At 34.9% G+C, this 18,704-nt stretch overlaps 2 protein-coding genes across 2 annotated transcripts in view; one reads left to right on the top strand and one right to left on the bottom strand.

Moving 5' to 3' along the window:
- The window catches only part of disp (dispatched), a 344,626-nt gene that overhangs the window by 151,176 nt on the left and 174,746 nt on the right, over positions 1-18,704 (top strand). The window lies entirely within an intron of this gene.
- On the bottom strand, positions 1,411-15,364 carry LOC135833324 (uncharacterized). Its single transcript, XM_065347069.1, has 14 exons — positions 15,227-15,364; positions 10,460-10,930; positions 8,455-8,925; positions 7,005-7,307; positions 5,212-5,514; positions 4,432-4,737; positions 3,379-3,475; positions 3,196-3,301; positions 2,824-3,058; positions 2,434-2,699; positions 2,150-2,343; positions 1,945-2,085; positions 1,748-1,847; positions 1,411-1,634 (listed from the first exon to the last, which is right to left on the bottom strand). Exons 1-14 carry the CDS (start codon positions 15,306-15,308, stop codon positions 1,509-1,511), a joined length of 3,201 nt encoding a protein of 1,066 aa, XP_065203141.1. The 5' UTR covers positions 15,309-15,364; the 3' UTR covers positions 1,411-1,508.

Raw genomic sequence — 18,704 nt, 5'->3', positions numbered from 1 at the left:
TTGAGAATTCAAAATATGTTATTTTTAATTCATCAAATTCATGATAAGAAATACAACGACAATCGAGCAAATTGCAAATGATGATAATTCTACAACCATGGCTGCTTTTAACCAGTTATATTGAGATTTTTCCGCTGCGGAGGCCTCATCAGTGGTTTTGTCATCGATTAATGGAACACCTTGTATCAATGCTGTTTTCATTGCGTAATTTTCGCCTTCGTTTTCTTCCGTGCTTGTAAATCTCTAAATTTGAAAATGAACAGAATATAAAATACGTACCTACAGGTGTCTGCTCTACATTTTAGATAAATACGAGTACCTAGCTATAACAAAGCATTCTGTTTCAAACAAATAGATATTTGTCACGTACCACATTTAGCGATGGATTATATGAATGTGATTTTCTGGTTAATCGAACGAAGTAGGCAGTGATACAGCTGGATGTTCCTACGATTGATAATAACATGACGAATCCAATCACTAAAATACATATCTAATATGAAAAAAATTGATTTTTTCCGCTGAGTTGAGCAGACGAACATTGACGTTTTATGAGCGTATGATTTCAAGCAGAAACAGGAAAGAACTGATAATTAGTCTCTAGACAAACCGAGCAACGATTCAAATTTTTGGGAACATCAAGGGTGTGCTTTAAGACTGGCTCGCAGAATTGAATGCGACAGCAAAACGAACGTTTTGAGGTTATTAATGCATAAAAATGAGCAATGTTATTTTATATTATACTCGTGTCTTAATAGGACGGATACACGTGCAGTTTTCTGGTTTTGTTTTATTTTTTCAATTTTATAAATCATTTTGGCGTGTGGAATTTTGATGCCATGTGGCATACCCAGTATTTTCAAGAGCTCTTTCGTAAATTATTATTTATATACTTACTGATTGAAAATTGCTTTCTAGCGAATCATTTGCTTGATGATTTAGGTTTAGTCCCCTTTTTAGCCAAATTTTTGTACAAAATGATGGCTATTGCGGTAGGCCCAAATTTGGATAAAAAGGTCGTGGGTCAAAAATGTTGATAGTTCTCGATGTTTTGAGCTCAAACTAGACGATTCCCGGTGTACCGAAATAGCCATCATTTTTTACAAAACTTTCGCTTAAAAAACACCTTTTGTGAAATTAGTGCGCTAGTTCATATAGGTAACATGTATGTTGAGATCTACCTACTTCTAAATTCCAGGATTAGTCAGTTGAAGGCTGAATTTCCATGCTTAGGATTTCTTGGAGTATTTCTTAAAGACGTGGGAGATGTGATTCATGCAAATAGTTTTTTAAAATAAAATTTCCTGTCTCGGTTATTACTAGGTACATTATCATTCTTGGAGAGTCCTCCTTCTCACAACATTAAAATACTTCTATTTCCGATGCAACATCAATTATTGATACAATAAATAATGAAAGAACGCCCAAATGTCTAATTTTAATACCTATCTTAAAACCTAACATTTAATCTAAATAATTATTTCAACATTGTCTTAAGTATTTACTGTTCAACTTGTAAGTAAGTAATCCTTCTCATCATGCGAACACTTTGTAATCAATTTGTCCGATTCAGTGGGGGTTGTTGTAGAGATTATGCTTTTTAAATCAGATTCATCCGACGATTCGTTGACCACCTAAAATATCGAAATTTTAGGTATAAAAAAGAAAAAAAAAGCAACACATTTTTAACAAATAATAAGTTCACCAAATATTGTCTCATCATACTTGGCGTGTTACTAGTAACTACCTCAGCATTTGTTAATAATTCTGTTAGGCGTTCAACAATATTTGAGAAATTTGGACGTTGGCCAGGTTCATATTTCCAACAATCCAACATTAAATTGTGCCTGTGAGAAACGACTTTTGCTTCATATAGGTAACTTTTAGCAGTTTATTTTCACATAATGTAACAATTTTAGAAAGAATCTTTGTCGTGGCGCTTACACATCTGTAGACGCGTTTGGGGGCTTTTCCAGTCGACGATTCTCATTCAAAACGCGAAGCATTCCAGGAAGGGTTTTAACAGAAGGATATGGATTCTCACCATGAGTCATAATTTCCCATAATAGTACACCATATGACCACCTGTAAAATACCAGTATTAAAGCTAATCATCTTATTTATAAGATCAATTTATCAGTAATCTTACACATCAGATTTTATCGAGTATTTGTTGTCGAATAAAGTTTCAGGCGCCATCCATTTTATAGGAAGTCTACCTTCTGTTGTTTTCCTGTAGTACTCCGAATCTGTTACATTTCTAGTCAGGCCAAAATCCGCTATTTTCATCGTGTAGTCTGCTGTTACGAGAATGTTTCGAGCAGCCAAGTCTCGGTGAATGCACTGTGAAGTGTAAAATAATAGATTAGCCTACACCCTTTTGAAAATTTAAAAAAATTGTGTTTCTTGTAAATTTCAAAGTTAGAAACTTACCTTTATCGAAGCTAGATAAGCCATCCCATTTGCAATTTGACTAGCATAAGCCAACAGGGTAATTTCTGCCAGTTCAGTGGATTGACGGCGGTGTCTTTCAAGAAAATGTTTCAAGTTTCCATAATCAGCATACTCTGTAATTAAAAGCAAGGGGCCCCCTTGGCTGCAGCAGCCAAGCAGCCGTAGGATGTTTGGGTGGTTTCCTAGAACTTTTAGTACCTCCATTTCAGATACCAAATCTATCATGTCTGAGTCAGTATGATTGTCTGAAAATGAAAACATATCATTTTAGAGTAAACGCATTATTTTACTATTTGAGTTTACCATTTGTCCAGTGTAATTATATACTCGTGAGTTGTTGATTTCTATTTGAAGGGCGATTAAACTAACCTTTGAGCATTTTCACTGCTACAATTGTAGTTCCGTTTTCCTGTCCTAAAATATTGCTCGCTTCTGCTTGAATAACCTGTCCAAATTCGCCTTCCCCCAAAGGTTTTATTATGCGCAAGTTCTTTCGAGGATATTCCCAACGTTCGTCTAATGACATTTCATATTCTCCGTCCGATACCATTCCACTTCTACCTTTTCCACTTATTAAATGTTGAATCGAAACAACAGGCATGCTCTATTAAGCAAATATAAATCCTTTTAAATCATGTGATTTTATGTAAGTACTTACTTACTTATCTACCTACATTAGGTACATTTTAATGTGTATTGTGTAGGTCAAATATACATTTACATATTATAAATCTAGTATACCATGATATCCTTAAAATCTCCATTGGTGTCAATTTGTTTTTGAACAACGATCTTTTTCACCATTCGTGTCATGTTCGCAATTTCTCCTTTTCTTTTTTCCATTTCCCTGCAAATTTCACGTATTAGTGTTTCAAAGTAGTGGTAATGCCTAATGAAAAGGAACATTTCAACGAGATTACTTACCTCTTGTATTTGCAGTAAAAAACAGTACCAATTATTATTATTGAGAATAATAATATTATTATGAACACGGGAATCAGTAACATCTTGATAGAACCATCTTTTCCAAAGATACCGAAATGTGATTTTTGAGATGATGAAATCATTTTAAAAGAAAAAACAAAATACTAAGATAAGACTTTTTTGTTAAATGCGTGAATAGACATGCCTACTTAGAATTGAAAAGCATTAAAATAGTTTGCCAACTTTCATGAATATTTTTTTCTTGTAGAAGAATCCACTCTTCCTCCCATAAAAAAAAGCGATTGGAAATTTGTTAAATTCTAAGGTAGAATGTCCTATTTTTTATGGTAAGATCAAAAAATGCCGCAGAAGCGCGCAGACGTGTATGAAATGCGATTTTGAGTAATGTTGGGGTTTACGCAAATATCCAAAAAGCTTTACGTTTCTTACAAATATCTTTCGAAAAAAGTATCTTATAAAAAAAAAGTAAGTAATACATACTTAGCTTATTCTAGAAAGAATTAAATTTATGCTCTAGGTACAATTTTTGTTCTGAATATTTTTTACTCGGGTTGCATGGTTTTCTCATAAAGTCATAAATGTTGACGTTACGTGCACAAAAATATGAGAATACCATAAATTAAAATAATTTTTATGAAATTACATATTCTCAAACTACGAATCCAAGAAAATTTTACACAATTTTCAGTTTTCTTCTAAACCATTTTTTTCAGAATGCTTCGTTTTTCCATAGTTTTGAGTTTCGTGTTGGGAAAAATGGAAAAATATGCAGAACTTGAAATTCATTCCCTTCGAAATTGCATCTTTTTGAAATTGAACTTCGAAGTATGTTCCTACATGTACGTATAGCGCGCCAAAAGATTAATAAAATGAACTCGTTTTGATCAAAGTCTTGAAACGTTTGAGTCAACCACAAAATATACTAGTATGTTTGCAAAATCAAAGAATTAATTTTCGGCATTGAAAAGATGGAGCCAGAAATTGGGTTGAAAATTAAGATAAGCATTACTAAAAAAGATGTGCACTGCTGACCTTCTTCTTTTGTGCAGTATGCGATTGGATTTCCTGTAAATCCAGGTAAACAACTGCATATCGGCTCGTGATTAATCATTTGACACTGTGCATTATAAATACATTTTCCTACACATACATTCTGACATTTTAACTCTCGGCAGGATTTGTTCTGCGGGCATTCAGAGTCTGAATTGCATTCGGGCTTGCACATCGTCGTCGGAGGCGAACCAAAGTAGTTGTTCTGGCAAGAACATACTGAGCGATCATGTTCTACTCGACATTCGCTGTATGGCCCGCATGGCGAAGGAATACATGGATTTTTTTCTAAAAATGGCAATAGAAAATGATAAGGGCTATTCCTCGTCTAATCAGACAATCATTGCCTGATGGATGATTAATTTTTGTTCAAGAATCCAACAAAAATTCATCAATCTCTCAACAAATGAGAAATTTCAAGATTGACAATATCACTTTTCTTCTATGAATTTCTTTTAGATTTCTTGGTTTTTCTGCGATGTTGAGTTTTATGTTGAAAAAATCTGAAAAATGTCTTTGAACCCAATCTCCTCAAAAGTTCATCTTTCTGAAATTGAACTTTGAAGTTCATGTAACATGTCAAAAAATTAATAAAATGAGCTAGTTTTGATGCAACCGACCCTTGAAAACAGTCAAGTAAATTTTAAAATGTTTTCAAAACCAAGGAGTTAATTTTGAACATCAGAAGATAGGATCAAATATTTGAGTTGAAAATCAAGATAAGCATTTACTAAAAAGTTGAAAACGATGGGCACTGCTCACCTTCTTTTATGCAGTATACGAATGGATTTCCAGTAAATCCGGGTGAGCAACTACATATAGGTTCGTGATTAATCATTTGACACTTCGCATTATAACCGCACTTTCCTACACATACATCCTGACATTTTAACTCTCGGCAGGCTTTGTTCTGCGGGCAATCAGAGTCTGAATTGCATTCGGGCTTGCACATCGTCGTCGGAGGCGAACCAAGGTAGTTCTTCTGGCAAGAACATACTGTGAGATGATTTTCTACTCGACATTCGCTGTTTGGTCCGCATGGTGAAGGAATACATGGATCTTTTTCTAAAAATAAGCATAGAAAATGAAAATGATAAGCGCCATTACTCGTCAAATCAAACAATCATTGCAGGAGGATAGATGATACATTTTTTTGACATTCGCTGTTGGGCCGGCATGGCAAAGGAATACATGGATTTTTTTCTAAAAATTTAATTGTAACAGAAAATTGAAAGGGCTATTTCTCGTCAAATCAAGTAATCATTGCAGGATGAATGATGAATTCTTTTTTTAGAATATAACAGAAATTTATCAGCCTCTTAACATTTATGAGAAAGGCCCTAGGCAGATAAGTATGGTCGAGCGGCCCCCGGGACCTTCAGAGATGAAACTCATGTGGTGTATAGGTACCCCCAAGGGCCCAAGATAAGTATTTTCCCCAAGTTTTGGACCTCAACTCCGAGTGGTTCTTGAGTAATTCCTCAAAAATCAAAAGTCGTTTTTAATTTTTTTCTCAGGATTGACTCGGCCGATTTTTTTCAAACTTGAACCAAAGTGTACGTATACATAAGGGCTTTCCCCAAAAAAATCAACAGCCCCCTCCCCCCACTTTTCCCCCTTCAAAATTTAGATTCAATTGTTTGAGGTCCCCCTTACCCCCCAAGGCCTTTTGGCACACTTTTCGAAAAATATTTTTTAGATGCAGTATTGATCCTAGAACAACATATAACTTACCCAAAATTGTACCTCGGGTGCGCCATAGTCAAATTCGACCAAAACCAACACCCCCTCACCAGTAATACATAAGGTTAATGTGGTACCTACGCCACTGCTATTGAAGTAATTTCTGGAGTATTGTTTATAATGTTGTAATTTTTAAATGAGAATGATGTTTTTGAGAGTCGTTATTCACAAATTCCCATTTAGGGGCAGCGAAGCACCCCCTCCCCCAAATTTGGGCGAAACTTTCAGAAAGAAACCTGGGGCATGTGACATATCGAATTATATGTTTTTGATAACGCTGAACACGAATATGACGTCAGATTTCTGATTGGACCCCACCCACGGCCCCCAACACCTCCCCAAATGAGATGAAAATTCCAAAAAAAAAGGTTTGTTCGTGCGACACATGAAATAGTATGTTTTTGGCGACGCTGAAACCGAATATGACGTCAGATTTTTGATTGCAAATTTATCATCCTCTTACAATGCATGAGAAATTTTAAGATTCACACTTTCTTTTTTCTACTATGAAATTTCTTTTATAATGCTTAGTTTTCCGCAATGTTAAGTTTCATATTGAATAAAGTGGAAAAATATCTCAAAAGTTCATCTTTCTGAAATTGGACTTTGAAGTTCATGTGTAGCATGTCAAAAAATTGATAAAATGAGCTGGTTTTAATACAACCCTTGAAAACATTCGAGTCAATCAAAAAATGTTTTCAAAACCAAGGAGTTAATTTTGAACATCAAAAAGATAGGATCAAAGTATAGTATTTGAGTTGAAAATCAGGATAGGCATTCCTACAAAACGATGTGCACTTATGTGCACTTACCTTCTTTTGTGCAGTATTCGAATGGATTTCCTGTAAATCCGGGCGAACAACTGCATATAGGCTCGTGATTAATCATTTTACACTGCGCTTTAAAACCACACTTTCCAACACATACATCCTGACATTTTAGCTCTTGGCAGGCTTTGTTCTGCGGGCAATCAGAGTCTGAATTGCATTCGGGCTTGCACATCGTCGTCGGAGGCGAACCAAGGTAGTTCTTCTGGCAAGAACATACTGTGAGATGATTTTCTACTCGACATTCGCTGTTTGGTCCGCATGGTGAAGGAATACATGGATTTTTTTCTGAAATATGTATAGAAAATTATACGGACACTATTCTATGTTGAATCAAATAATCATTGAACATTGGCTAATAGATTCATTATTTAATATTTTGCTTGTACATATGTGTATAGTAGTTATCACTCAATCAGGAATGACACAAACTGGATATCTCTGCGATTTTTTTTTTGCCAGAAGGTATGAGCACTTGAATTTTGACAAAATTGCGTCGTCGTTTGAAAATTTTAATTGTGGATAGCCTATGCTCTATCAATACACTTTTCTGTTGGTTGTGCATGGAAAAAAAATTATATTTGCGAGGAACTTTGATTTAAGAGTGGGAGACTACCTAGTAAAATTTTGAGTCGCCTAGTCGCTCACACGTTTTTTGCCCTTTTAAGATGAAATTTCCAATGCTGTACCTCGGCTCCCTTCCTCCCTAGTTCAAGTTTTTGAACCTCCCTGATCCATTGAATTCAAAATTCACGACTATTTTTTTTTTGGTCCTCTGCCTCAAGCACTCGAAGATGAGAAAATCGCGAAAATTACAGTTTCTCATCAACCTCATAGCACTTCTCCAATATTAAGAATTCCTTTCACAAAAAAACCTAGGCTGAGTCATTAAATTTGAATTTCTCAAAAATTACCATCCTTTTGGGTTCCTCGGCTTATAGTTCTACAAACAGTTAGGGTGATGAAGATTTTTCTGGGTGGTCTTCGACTCAGAGTAAACTCCTTTGCCAATTTTCGTCAAAATTCAGGGTATTTTTTCTTCGATTCACCCTTACTAGGTAGAGGTACATATTCACGTGCGTCTAAATACCAACATTAGTGGGAACCTCCATTTTGAGTTGAAAATCATTCAGAAAAATTTAGTTCTGGAGGTGACCTTGAAGGAATGACAAGGGTCTTCATGGGGGTGGAGTATTTAAAAAAAAATCTTTTGGTGTCGGTCTGAAAGATACAATTTTTTATATCCGTTTTGGGTGGTTATCGCGAAATTTCAAGAGTGCCAGTTTGAATGTGAATTTTCAACTAATTTGTAAATCTCTGAAAATGTTGGAAAATCAGATTCTCGTCGTCTCTATTCCCTACGACCTGAAATAATGATTTGTGTCTACGAAATGAGATAAATGTGAAAATAAAGTATATTCAATCATTTCCATACCAGTTTGATTGGTGCATTGATGGAACCAATGTACGTCGTTACCATACCAACTGGAAAAGCTGTAATAGTTGATTGGATACGGATCCGGATCTCTCCAATACAAGAAACCATAATTTTCTCTACCCTTTCCTACTTGAATGATTCCGTCCGAAGATACACTGATCCAAAATTCACGCCATTCATCCGGTGAGACAATATTATTCTCATAATTTTCCTGGAGGTTTCCACGTTCTCGACTCTTTCGGATTGTTGAATATGTATTATCGGCACCACCCAAAACTATCTCGTACACCTTTTCTTGTTCCTTTGATGTTGGCAAGATTGGCATTGGCGAAAGCAATATGAGGGCGTTTTGAACGCATTTTACGTAAAATACCAACTTTATTTCTCCTCCGTTATTTTTAGAGATTGGAAAAAAATTGCTGTATTGGTATGAAGAAGTATGAAATGCTTTGCAGTTACTTTTCAGAGCTGAAAAAAAAACTCGTTTGAAAGCATATTATTGAGGCGGTGCTTATAGAATACAGGGATACATAGGTAACCATTTTCATTGTGTGTATGGCACAGTAATGGTCTCAGTCTGAGTGTTGCTAAAACAATAGAACCATCCACATACTTATTTCGTCGTTATTTTATATATAGATGAAGAGTGATATTCCAAAACTCGCTTTGTCCATTTTCACAACTTTTCAGGAGAGAGGAAAAACAGTTTCCCTTTAAACGGGTAAATTGGCTTTTTAGACGAGTTTAGCACTTTATTTGGGTGGATTTATGATGTAGGAGTGTAGGTATACATTTCATCCACTAAATACTGCTGAAAAAAATTTCAATAAAAATGAACAAAGCGCGTTTTGGAACATTATTTTTTTTAAAATTCTTATTGAATTGGCTATTTAGGTGAGTTTAACACCTCATTTTGGTAGGTTGATGATGTAGGAATGTGAGTTAATACTTCATCTACCAGGTACCACTGAAAACCCAACTTTGATAAAAATGGACAAAGCGAGTTTTGGAATATCACTCTTCAGATACAAAAATGTTGTGTATTTTTTAAAATCTGTCATTGACTGCAGTTGGGCTACTTTTCGTTTTCCTTCGCCGAATTTTTTATATTGTCGTTGAATTTTTATATGGTCGCTGAAGTAAAATGGTTTCGTTGTTCAATTTTTGTTTGTCGTTCAATTTTTATATGGCGGGGCATTAAGTACATTTCTTTTGTCATGAAAACTACATTATTATATATTTTCGTCGTTGAAACACCCTAAACTGTCATGCCGATAAATCCCACCCTTTTTAGTGTGTGTAGCACTCTATTGGTCTAGGTCTGAGAAATTCAATTGCATTACCTTGATTGTTCTCTTAAACTACCCACCGTTTTTTTGTGCGTATTGGACAGAATATGAGAATCATTAAGGCGGAGGGAATAGATTGTTTTTCATTGAATTTAAATGGGTAATTGCTGAGTAATTGCAATTTTAGTTCATTATTTTAATGCATAAATTCCTAAAAAAGACGAAAGGGGACTTGTATCAAGATTAGATAACAGCACTCTGCTATACCCTCAGTCCTATCCCAACACCACTTTACAAAACAGTTGTATCTCATCATTGTACTCTATGTGAATTTTTTTGATACTTTTTACATAAAAATACATATTGCAGAATAGGTAAAAACTAAAAACACGCCTTCTTTGAGTGACTATAGGTCCAGCCCTCTTGGGGTCGGAAACTTCGCTGACCCCTCATTCGACTGGAAATTTCACCGGATTCACCCGGACACCCAAAATTCGTGTTCAGCCTATCAGAAAACCCCCGTATACCATAATTTAGCTTGTTATCAAACTTTTCCCTATGGAATGCGAATTCTCCTGGACTAAGAGTGCCAGTTCAAATGTGAATTTGCAACCAATTTGTAAATTCCAAGAAATGTTGGAAAATGATGACATGTACCTAGGAAATGAGAAAAATGTAAAAATAGGCTAAGGTGTATTCAATCATTTCCATACCAATTTGAATGTTGCATTGATGAAACCAATATACGTTTACATCAGAATAACTGGAAAAGCTGTAATAGTTGATTGGGTACGGATCCGGATCTCTCCAATACAAGAAACCATAATTTTCTCTACCCTTTCCTACTTGAATGATTCCATCCGAAGATACACTGATCCAAAATTCACGCCACTCATTCGGTGAAAAGATATTCGCCTCATAATAAGAAATCAGGTTTCCACGTTCTCGACTCTTTCGGATTGTTGAATACGTATTTTGGGCACCACCCAAAACTATCTCGTATACTTTTTCTTGTTCCTTTGATGGTGGCAAGTATGACGTTGGTGAAAGTAATATGTGAGCATCTCGTATGCCTTTCACGTAAAATACCAACGTTATTTTTCCTCCGTTATTTTTAGAAATTGGGAAAAAATCATTGTAACCGTATGATTTCGTATGCAATGCTTTGCAATCACTCTTCAAATCTGAAAAAAAAAACAAAACTTGAGTTTCAAAAGCATTGAGGCGGTGCTTAGGTATAGAATACTCGGATACACAACTATTTTTAGTGTGCACGGCACATTACATAGGTATACGTCTCAGTCTGAAAGAAGTAATTCAATTGTACCTGTGTAAGTGTTCTTTTAAGCTATCATAACCATTTGTTAAGAAAATTGTACAGAATATGAGAATCATTGGATTGCAGGGAATAGATTAGTTTTTGCTCAATTGTGATGAATGAATGCTGAGCAATTGTCATTTTAATTCATATTTTATTTGGATAGGGTATTTCCTAAGAAATGAAAAAAGGGCCATGTATGTAGCTAGGTTCTCGGTGGTTTTTCTAGGTCGTATGTATTTGAGATTCTGCGTAGATATGCGTGATTGCACATCAAAATCCATGAAAACCTTTAGGGTTCAGGGGCGAAGCGAAGGGGGCTAGCTGCCCCCCAGTGTTCCGCGAAAGTTGGGAAAAGTTGGGAAATTGTGAGAAATACAAGAAAGTTGGGAAAATACAAAAATTGCGGCAGTAAGTATTTCAGTTTTGGAGTTTTCAAATATTAAAATTTTTTACAATCATCAAAGTTGAAAACTTTCCCAACTTTTGAAGCCAAACCAGCTTCTAAATCTATGATTTTCCCAACTAAAATTCACATTTTTTGCTCGGGCAAAACTGTTGTACCTTTTCACATCAACATCACAACTGTTTTGCTTCTTGAAATTACAAATTTTGAAAATCTTTTACCCTCGCTTCGCTCGGGCCAATTTGTTTTTTTTTCACGCTTGAAAATTTCAAGAAACTATTGATAAATTTCCTTAAAATTTGAGATCAGAAAAACTGAATTTTTTCATTAAATTTGATAGATATTATTGTTCTACTTTTTGAATTACAATTTTTCCAAAGCTTTTAGCCTCGATTCGCTCGAGCCAATTTTATTCTTTTCTACTAAGTTACAATTTCAAGAAACGTATGATTGAATTTGAAAAATATTGAGACCAGAAAAACTGGATTCTTTTATTAAAATTGATGTTCTACTTTTCCGTTTCAAGTCACATATTTTCCAAAACTTTTGCCAATGCTTCACTCAGGCCAATTTAGTTCTTTTTTCACACTAAGAATTTCACAAAACCATTGATAAAATTAAAAGAAAGTTGAGATCAGAAAAACCGAATTCTTACTCTAAAATTTATGTTGTTCTGCTTTGCGAACTTCAAACTTTTTAAAGCTTTCAGCCTCGCTTCGCTCGGTCCAAATTGATTCTCATCTACAAAGTTACAATATTTTTAAAAATCTATGATTGAATTTGAAAAATGTTGAGATTAGAAAAACCGAATTCTTTCATTAAAATTGATGTTATTCTACTTATCAAATCATAGATTTTCCAAAACTTTTGCCCTCGCTGGAAAATTTTAAGAATATGAAAATTAAACAGAAAAATTACAGAAGTACTCAAAATATTCGAAGCTTATAAAAAATTCAAATTTTTCATTTCTTTCAGAACAGAACCACTAGCTTTTCAAAATTTTTTAATACCAGAGTGTTCAGCACGTTAAAATTTTGATTATAGTCGGCAAAGTTACAATTTTTTGGCTACAAAATGTCGTGATACAATCCCCTCACTACTTGTAACTTAAATACCTCTTTTTTCATTCAACTTGGGAATTTTCAGTCAAATTAGTTGGGAATCTTAGGATCTTTGCCCCCCCCAGCAAAACCACTTCGCTACGTCCCTGTTAGGGTTCTGCTGACTGATTAGAAACTTTTAAATCACCAAATGGGAAAATATCATTTCTGAAATTGGGCAAATACTTTGGTCCGCAATGGTGACGATGGTTGTTATTATGGTCACTTTTTAAAAAAAACTCAAACAATACACTGCGTGAGAAAGCCGCCTTTTCGCTCAACTTGAAGGTACCTAGACCTACTACCCAACACTTTTATCTAGGTACATTTAAAATCCTTCTCTCACCAGGCTTATAAAAATGAACAATTAGACTACATTCTAACACTCAAAAAAGCGATTCTGTAAATCAAATCGGGGAAGTGAAATGTTTTGCGCAGAAAATAGGCTTACGGACGAGCTCTTGCTAAAAAAGCAATGTCCCCAGCGCTGGACCCGCTTATTTTCGAAATTGGGGGCCAAATGGGGCCGATTTTGGGTCTGTAAATCATTCGAGGGAAGTGTGGGGACATTGCATTTTTAGATAGTGTTGGTATCGTAGATGAAAAATATGCAATGTTCCAGCCCCCCAAGCGCTTAATTTACGCTCACCCCCCTTTCCAAATTTCGACTTTCCAATAAAAATTCATTAAAATGCGAGTAATGAACATTTTTGGATGAAATTTTGCATACTAACTAATGAAGGCATGAAGAAATCATATCCGGCGAGTTTTGGTTTTTGCAAGCCCCAGTTGGGGCTGCAGGAGCACCCCCACTCCCAATTTTTAAGTTGGGGTAAATCATCGATATTGGTGTCGATGTCATTTTCATATGAAACGACCATGCTGATGACGAATATGAAGTCAGATTTGCGACAACACCACTCAGTGCTTAGGAATGAGGAGATAATGCATGTGAAATTGAGTAATGAAAAACTGAAGAAATAGTTATTAGGGTCTCAATAGTATATTCCGCTCGATCATGCTGTTAAAAGCGATTTTATGATTGATTCTCATTCTAGACACTATTACAAAGAAATTCAGCCTTTGTGGCCTTTCATACTCTCTCCCCCTTTTCCGCCCCCCCCAATTACATACTGGGATGACGTATTGCCTTCCCTATGGCTGGCTCCCACAAAAAAATCCAATCATATGTACTTCGGAAACCAAACAAATGACATGCCACAAGTCATTTTTTCAATTTTTCTGAGAATATATTGAAGATATTTGAGAAACATACGTACTAGTGGAAGAGGAGGGGGAGGTCAGAGAGACCGGATCGGAAAATTGAGTAAATTTTTGAACTTACTCGTATAGTATGTACCTTTAAATTGGTAACAAATCGATATGTATGTCACTTCATTTTCAAAGTTTTTTTGTATTTTTATCAAAATTGCGAATTCTTGTTCCTTCAAAGGGTGTAAAGATCCCATTTTGAAAATTAACTAGTTTTTTTAACAGAAGAAAAGAAAGTGTCGAAACTCATTCGTTGAAAGAGAGATTTTTCTGGATTTTGAGAAACAAAGGATTTGGGAAACATCCCATTTCAGGAAATGTGCATTTGGGAGCTCGGATTCGAGAAAATGAACGTGAATCCATTGGGTAATTCCATTTCAGACTTGGCCTATGTCATAATAAAAAAATTAACATTTTGGTAGCACTCTAACGATATGATTGGATTTTTTTGTGGGAGCCAGCTATAGGGAAGGCAATACGTCATCCCAGTTTGTAATATGGGGGGGGGGGGCTCGGAAAAGGGGGAGATAGTATGAATGGCCACAAAAAGGCTGAATTTCTTTGTAATAGTGTCTAGAATGAGAATCAATCATAAAATCGCTTTTAACAGCATGATCGAGCGGAATATACTATTGAGACCCTAATAACTATTTCTTCAGTTTTTGAGTTTTTCATTACTCAATTTCACATGCATTATCTCCTCATTCCTAAGCACTGAGTGGTGTTGTCTCAAATCTGACTTCATATTCGTCATCAGCATGGTCGTTTCATATGAAAACGACACCAATATCGACGATTTACCCCAACTTAAACTGGGGCTTGCAAAAACCAAAACTCGCCGGATATGATTTCTTCATGCCTTCATTAGTTAGTATGCAAAATGTCATCCAAAAATGTTCATTACTCGCATTTTAATGAATTTTTATTGGAAAGTCGAAATTTTGAAAGGAGGGTGAGCCTAAATTAAGCGCTTGGGGGGAGGCTGGGGACATTGCATATTTTTCATCTACGATACCAACACTATCCAAAAATGTAATGTCCCCACACTTCCCTCGAATGATTTACGGACCCAAAATCGGCCCCATTTGGGCCCCAGTTTCGAAAATAAGCGGGTCCAGCGCTGGGGACATTGCTTTTTTAGCAAGAGCTCGTCCGTAAGCCTATTTTCTGCGCAAAACATTTCACTTCCCCTATTTGATTTACAGAATCGCTCTTTTGATGGTTAGAATATAGTCTAAATGTGTTTAACCTAATGGAAAAGGTGCACGAATTCGGAAACCACTCCGTCAAGTTTTGTGCCAAGTTGGCCATGTTGCGGAGTGGTAAAAATATTACCAGCTGTAGGTATAATTACTGATTAGGTATTCAAAAATGTTGAACTTACCAATTTCACCTATGCAGCTGACTCCACTCAAGACTTGGACGAACGTTGAAATAACAAAAATAACGTAAATCTGTGGGAACATTTTGAATAGTTAATTTTCGCAGTTCTCGCGTTAATTTACAAGTAATTAAATTCTATTTATGATTTTATGTAAATGCTGTAATATTCCCCGGGATAAAACCTATCAGTTCGGAAATGTACGTTACGGAATGGAAATGATTCATTGCGCGTTATATATGTGCAATATCGGTTGGAATTGATCGAGATTACATAGTATTCTACGTATAAATTGCTATCTGAAACGAATCGCTTGCGATAATAATTTTCTGGACTTTTCAAACATTTTAATGAAACTATTCGCATTACAAAAACTATTCATTTTGGCGTCAAGTTGAAAAATGCATCTTTATGGTGGATACCTACGATTGTTTTCTCCTAATATTTTAATTTTTAATGGGATGATGAAATATAAGGATAATTGATGAGGTGAAGGGGATTAACAACGTGAAAAATAGCATTAAAAATGGGAACCACTGTGAATGTCGTGAGCATTTTTGATTTTTTTTTTCAGTGTCATCGCTTTAATCGAACTAAATTTTTGATAAAAAATTTATCAAAACGTTGACATCGTTTAAATGATATTGAATGTTTCTTTGTAATCTCGTTTCACGTGAAATAATTTTTTCAGTTTAGTTGAGCAATCAAGCATCGACGTTTTGTGAGTGTAGAGTGTACATATAATTTCAATCAGAAACAGGAAAGAACTACCCACGTAATTAGTCCCTAGACAAACCGAGCATCGATTCAAATTTTTGGGGACGTTAAGGGTGTGCCTCAAAATTGACTCGCAGAATTGAATGCTTCAGTAAAACGAACGTTTTGAGGTTATTAATCAGGGTGTCTAACACTCCTATTTATCTTATTTACTCGTATCCTACAAGAGTCCTTTTTTTGCTCATGACATCTTTTTGTCCTTTTAGCGTCCTTTTTTTCAACAATTTTATCCAAAAGTCCTTTTTTTTCAAAATAACTTTTTCAAATTTTCAATTATTCCCCTTTTTTTCGGAATTTTGAACTTGTAGAAAAGGGCTAATTTGTCGACTTTTTTATAACTCGAATCACACATTTTTGTGAGCTTCTGCCCTCGCTTTGCTCGGGCTATTCGCTCTTCTTTTTCCTCATCAGTGACTTATTGTTTTAATTCAAGAAATGTTCAAGGTTTGAATCAGAAAAATAAACTCCTCCTTCCTTACAGATTTTTTTTTACTTCTCAGCAAAACATGAAATTTTGAAAACTTTTATCCTTGCTTCACTCGGGTTTGTTTGATTTTCTTTTTCAAGTTTGAATTTTTTCTTTTCTTTTTTTTGAATTGGGGTGTTGAATCATCATTTAAACTTTAAGATTTTGTAGCAAAATATAGGTAGCTTATTACACAAAAAAACATCATTTTCATACCTCTCAAAATACTAATAAATTCTGAACTTGAAGGAGAAATCTCGCCCACTCCCTTCTCCTCTTAAAAAATCCCAAGTGTTCAAAAACTGTCCTGTTAAAAATCCTGCTGAAATTCCTTTGGTTAAAAACTTGAATGAAAATTTTGAACCTCCCACTTTTAAAAAAATGCTGATCCCCCCCCTCCCCTCACACAGCTCAAAAAATTCCATAAGTGCTCGAAAAATGACCTGAAAGTCCTACTAAAAGTCCTTTTTAAGTCCTTTTTTTTCATTTCGGAATTTTGTTAGACACCCTGTTAATACATAAAAGTGAACAATGTTATTTTATATGTATTATACTCGTGTCCTAATAGAACGGATACGTGCAGTTTGCAGGTTTTTTTAATTTTAAAAATTATTTTTCCCTGTGAAATGTTGATGCTATGTAGGTATATGCCATATCTAATATTTTCAAGAGCTCATTCGTAAATTGTTATAAAATATGTATGTATTAATTGAAAATGGCTTTCTATAGTGAATCATTTTCTTGATGATTGAGGTTTAGTCTCCTTTTTTTTTCGTATTATGTTACGTATAAAAGAAACAGAATTGATAACCTTACCTATTTAGGTACTAGTTTGTGGAATTTCTTTTAAGAAGACCATAATTATCTGTATTCTTCTGAAATAACGATTGACGCCAGAATCAACACGAAATTCAAATATTATTTCACATCATGAAACTTATGATAATAAATATGACAACAATCAAACAAATAAGGCTTTTGACGTATTGCGGGTTGCATATCGGTTTGCCTGAACTTTATCGGTTTGGTGGGCATTCTTATCAGTGAGTATCAAAATTTCATATTTTAAGCAATTTTTACAAGGAGTTTTTGAAATTTATAGCTTTTATTCAATTTTTCCTTCAATTTTAACCACTGTTGAATCCTGTGATGGAAAAAGATCCGCTCTTTGTCGAGGTTCGAAGACGTTTTGTCAACTTCTTTAAAACTCGACGAAGAGAGGATCTTTTTCCATTACAGGGTTCAACAGTGTTTAAAATTGAAGAAAAAACTAAATAAAAGCTATACATTTCAAAAACACCTTGTGAAATTTGCTCAAAATATGAAATTTTGATACTCACTGATAAGAATGCCCACCAAACCGATAAAGTTCAGGCAAACCGATATGCAATCCGCAATACGTCAAAAGCCTTATTGCAAATGATGAAAATTCTATCTCTACAATTATTTTTAACCTTTCATTTTGAGAACCATTGGATCAATTTGATCCAGAATCGCAAAATCTGGAGATTCACTCGAGTTGAAATTTGAAAATATGTGACATTTGAAGTTTTCTTTGTTGTTTCCTGTTAAAAAAAATCAATTCTAAAATTAATATCAAGTACTCACTCAAATTTTAAAATCTTAATCTCTCATCGCGTCTTAATGGATTAACTACCATTCGTTATGAAAATGTTACCAGTGTTGAACAATCCCCATTTTCTGGATTCTCCAATTTTCGCAAATTCATTACTTTTTTTTGAATGAATTCCCTTTGGTTCAAAATTATGTGGAATGTGGTCCAAAAGTTTACCTTTGATGTCAAAACTCTCCATACAAATTTTTGACCTCCCGTAGAAAAAATATGCTGTGATTTTTTGAAATTTTATCAACACACTTCCGCAGCTTTTTTACTACATAGATGAAAATTTTAAAGATACAAAAAAGGTAAGAGTGCGTGACATGGCTGATTTATTTGCAAAACTCATCGATAAGGGAACCTCAGAAGTGTGCAGTCACAAATTTGACCCGATTTTTTTTTTTCAAAAGTAAGAGGACCCTTGGTGTAGTCCGCAAAACTACGGGTTCCACAGTCTGAAACAATTGAAAAATTTTCAAATTTTGACAACTTTGAGCTTGAGCCCGAGGGGGGGAGGGAGAGGTCAAACGTGTACCTAAAACCTCGAAATTTTTCCTGCGTCTTACTGCTGTTATTTGGCCATAATTTTGTGCTAGGGTCCATCAAAATAGGAAAAATGT

The sequence above is a fragment of the Planococcus citri genome, chromosome 1 (assembly GCF_950023065.1).
Source record: "Planococcus citri chromosome 1, ihPlaCitr1.1, whole genome shotgun sequence".
NCBI lineage: Eukaryota > Metazoa > Arthropoda > Insecta > Hemiptera > Pseudococcidae > Planococcus > Planococcus citri.
This window is presented reverse-complemented; position numbering and strand designations above follow the sequence as displayed.

What these genes read in the sequence shown, in the direction of transcription:
- LOC135833324 (XM_065347069.1), bottom strand. Translation starts at nt 15,308, where the DNA reads ATGTTCCCACAGATTTACGTTATTTTTGTTATTTCAACGTTCGTCCAA. An exon ending in CAGCTGCATAGGTGAAATTG is followed by an intron (nt 10,931 to 15,226) that starts GTAAGTTCAACA and finishes TTTTTTTTTCAG; the next exon opens with ATTTGAAGAGTGATTGCAAA. An exon ending in AATTATTAACAAATGCTGAG is followed by an intron (nt 1,635 to 1,747) that starts GTAGTTACTAGT and finishes TCGATATTTTAG; the next exon opens with GTGGTCAACGAATCGTCGGA.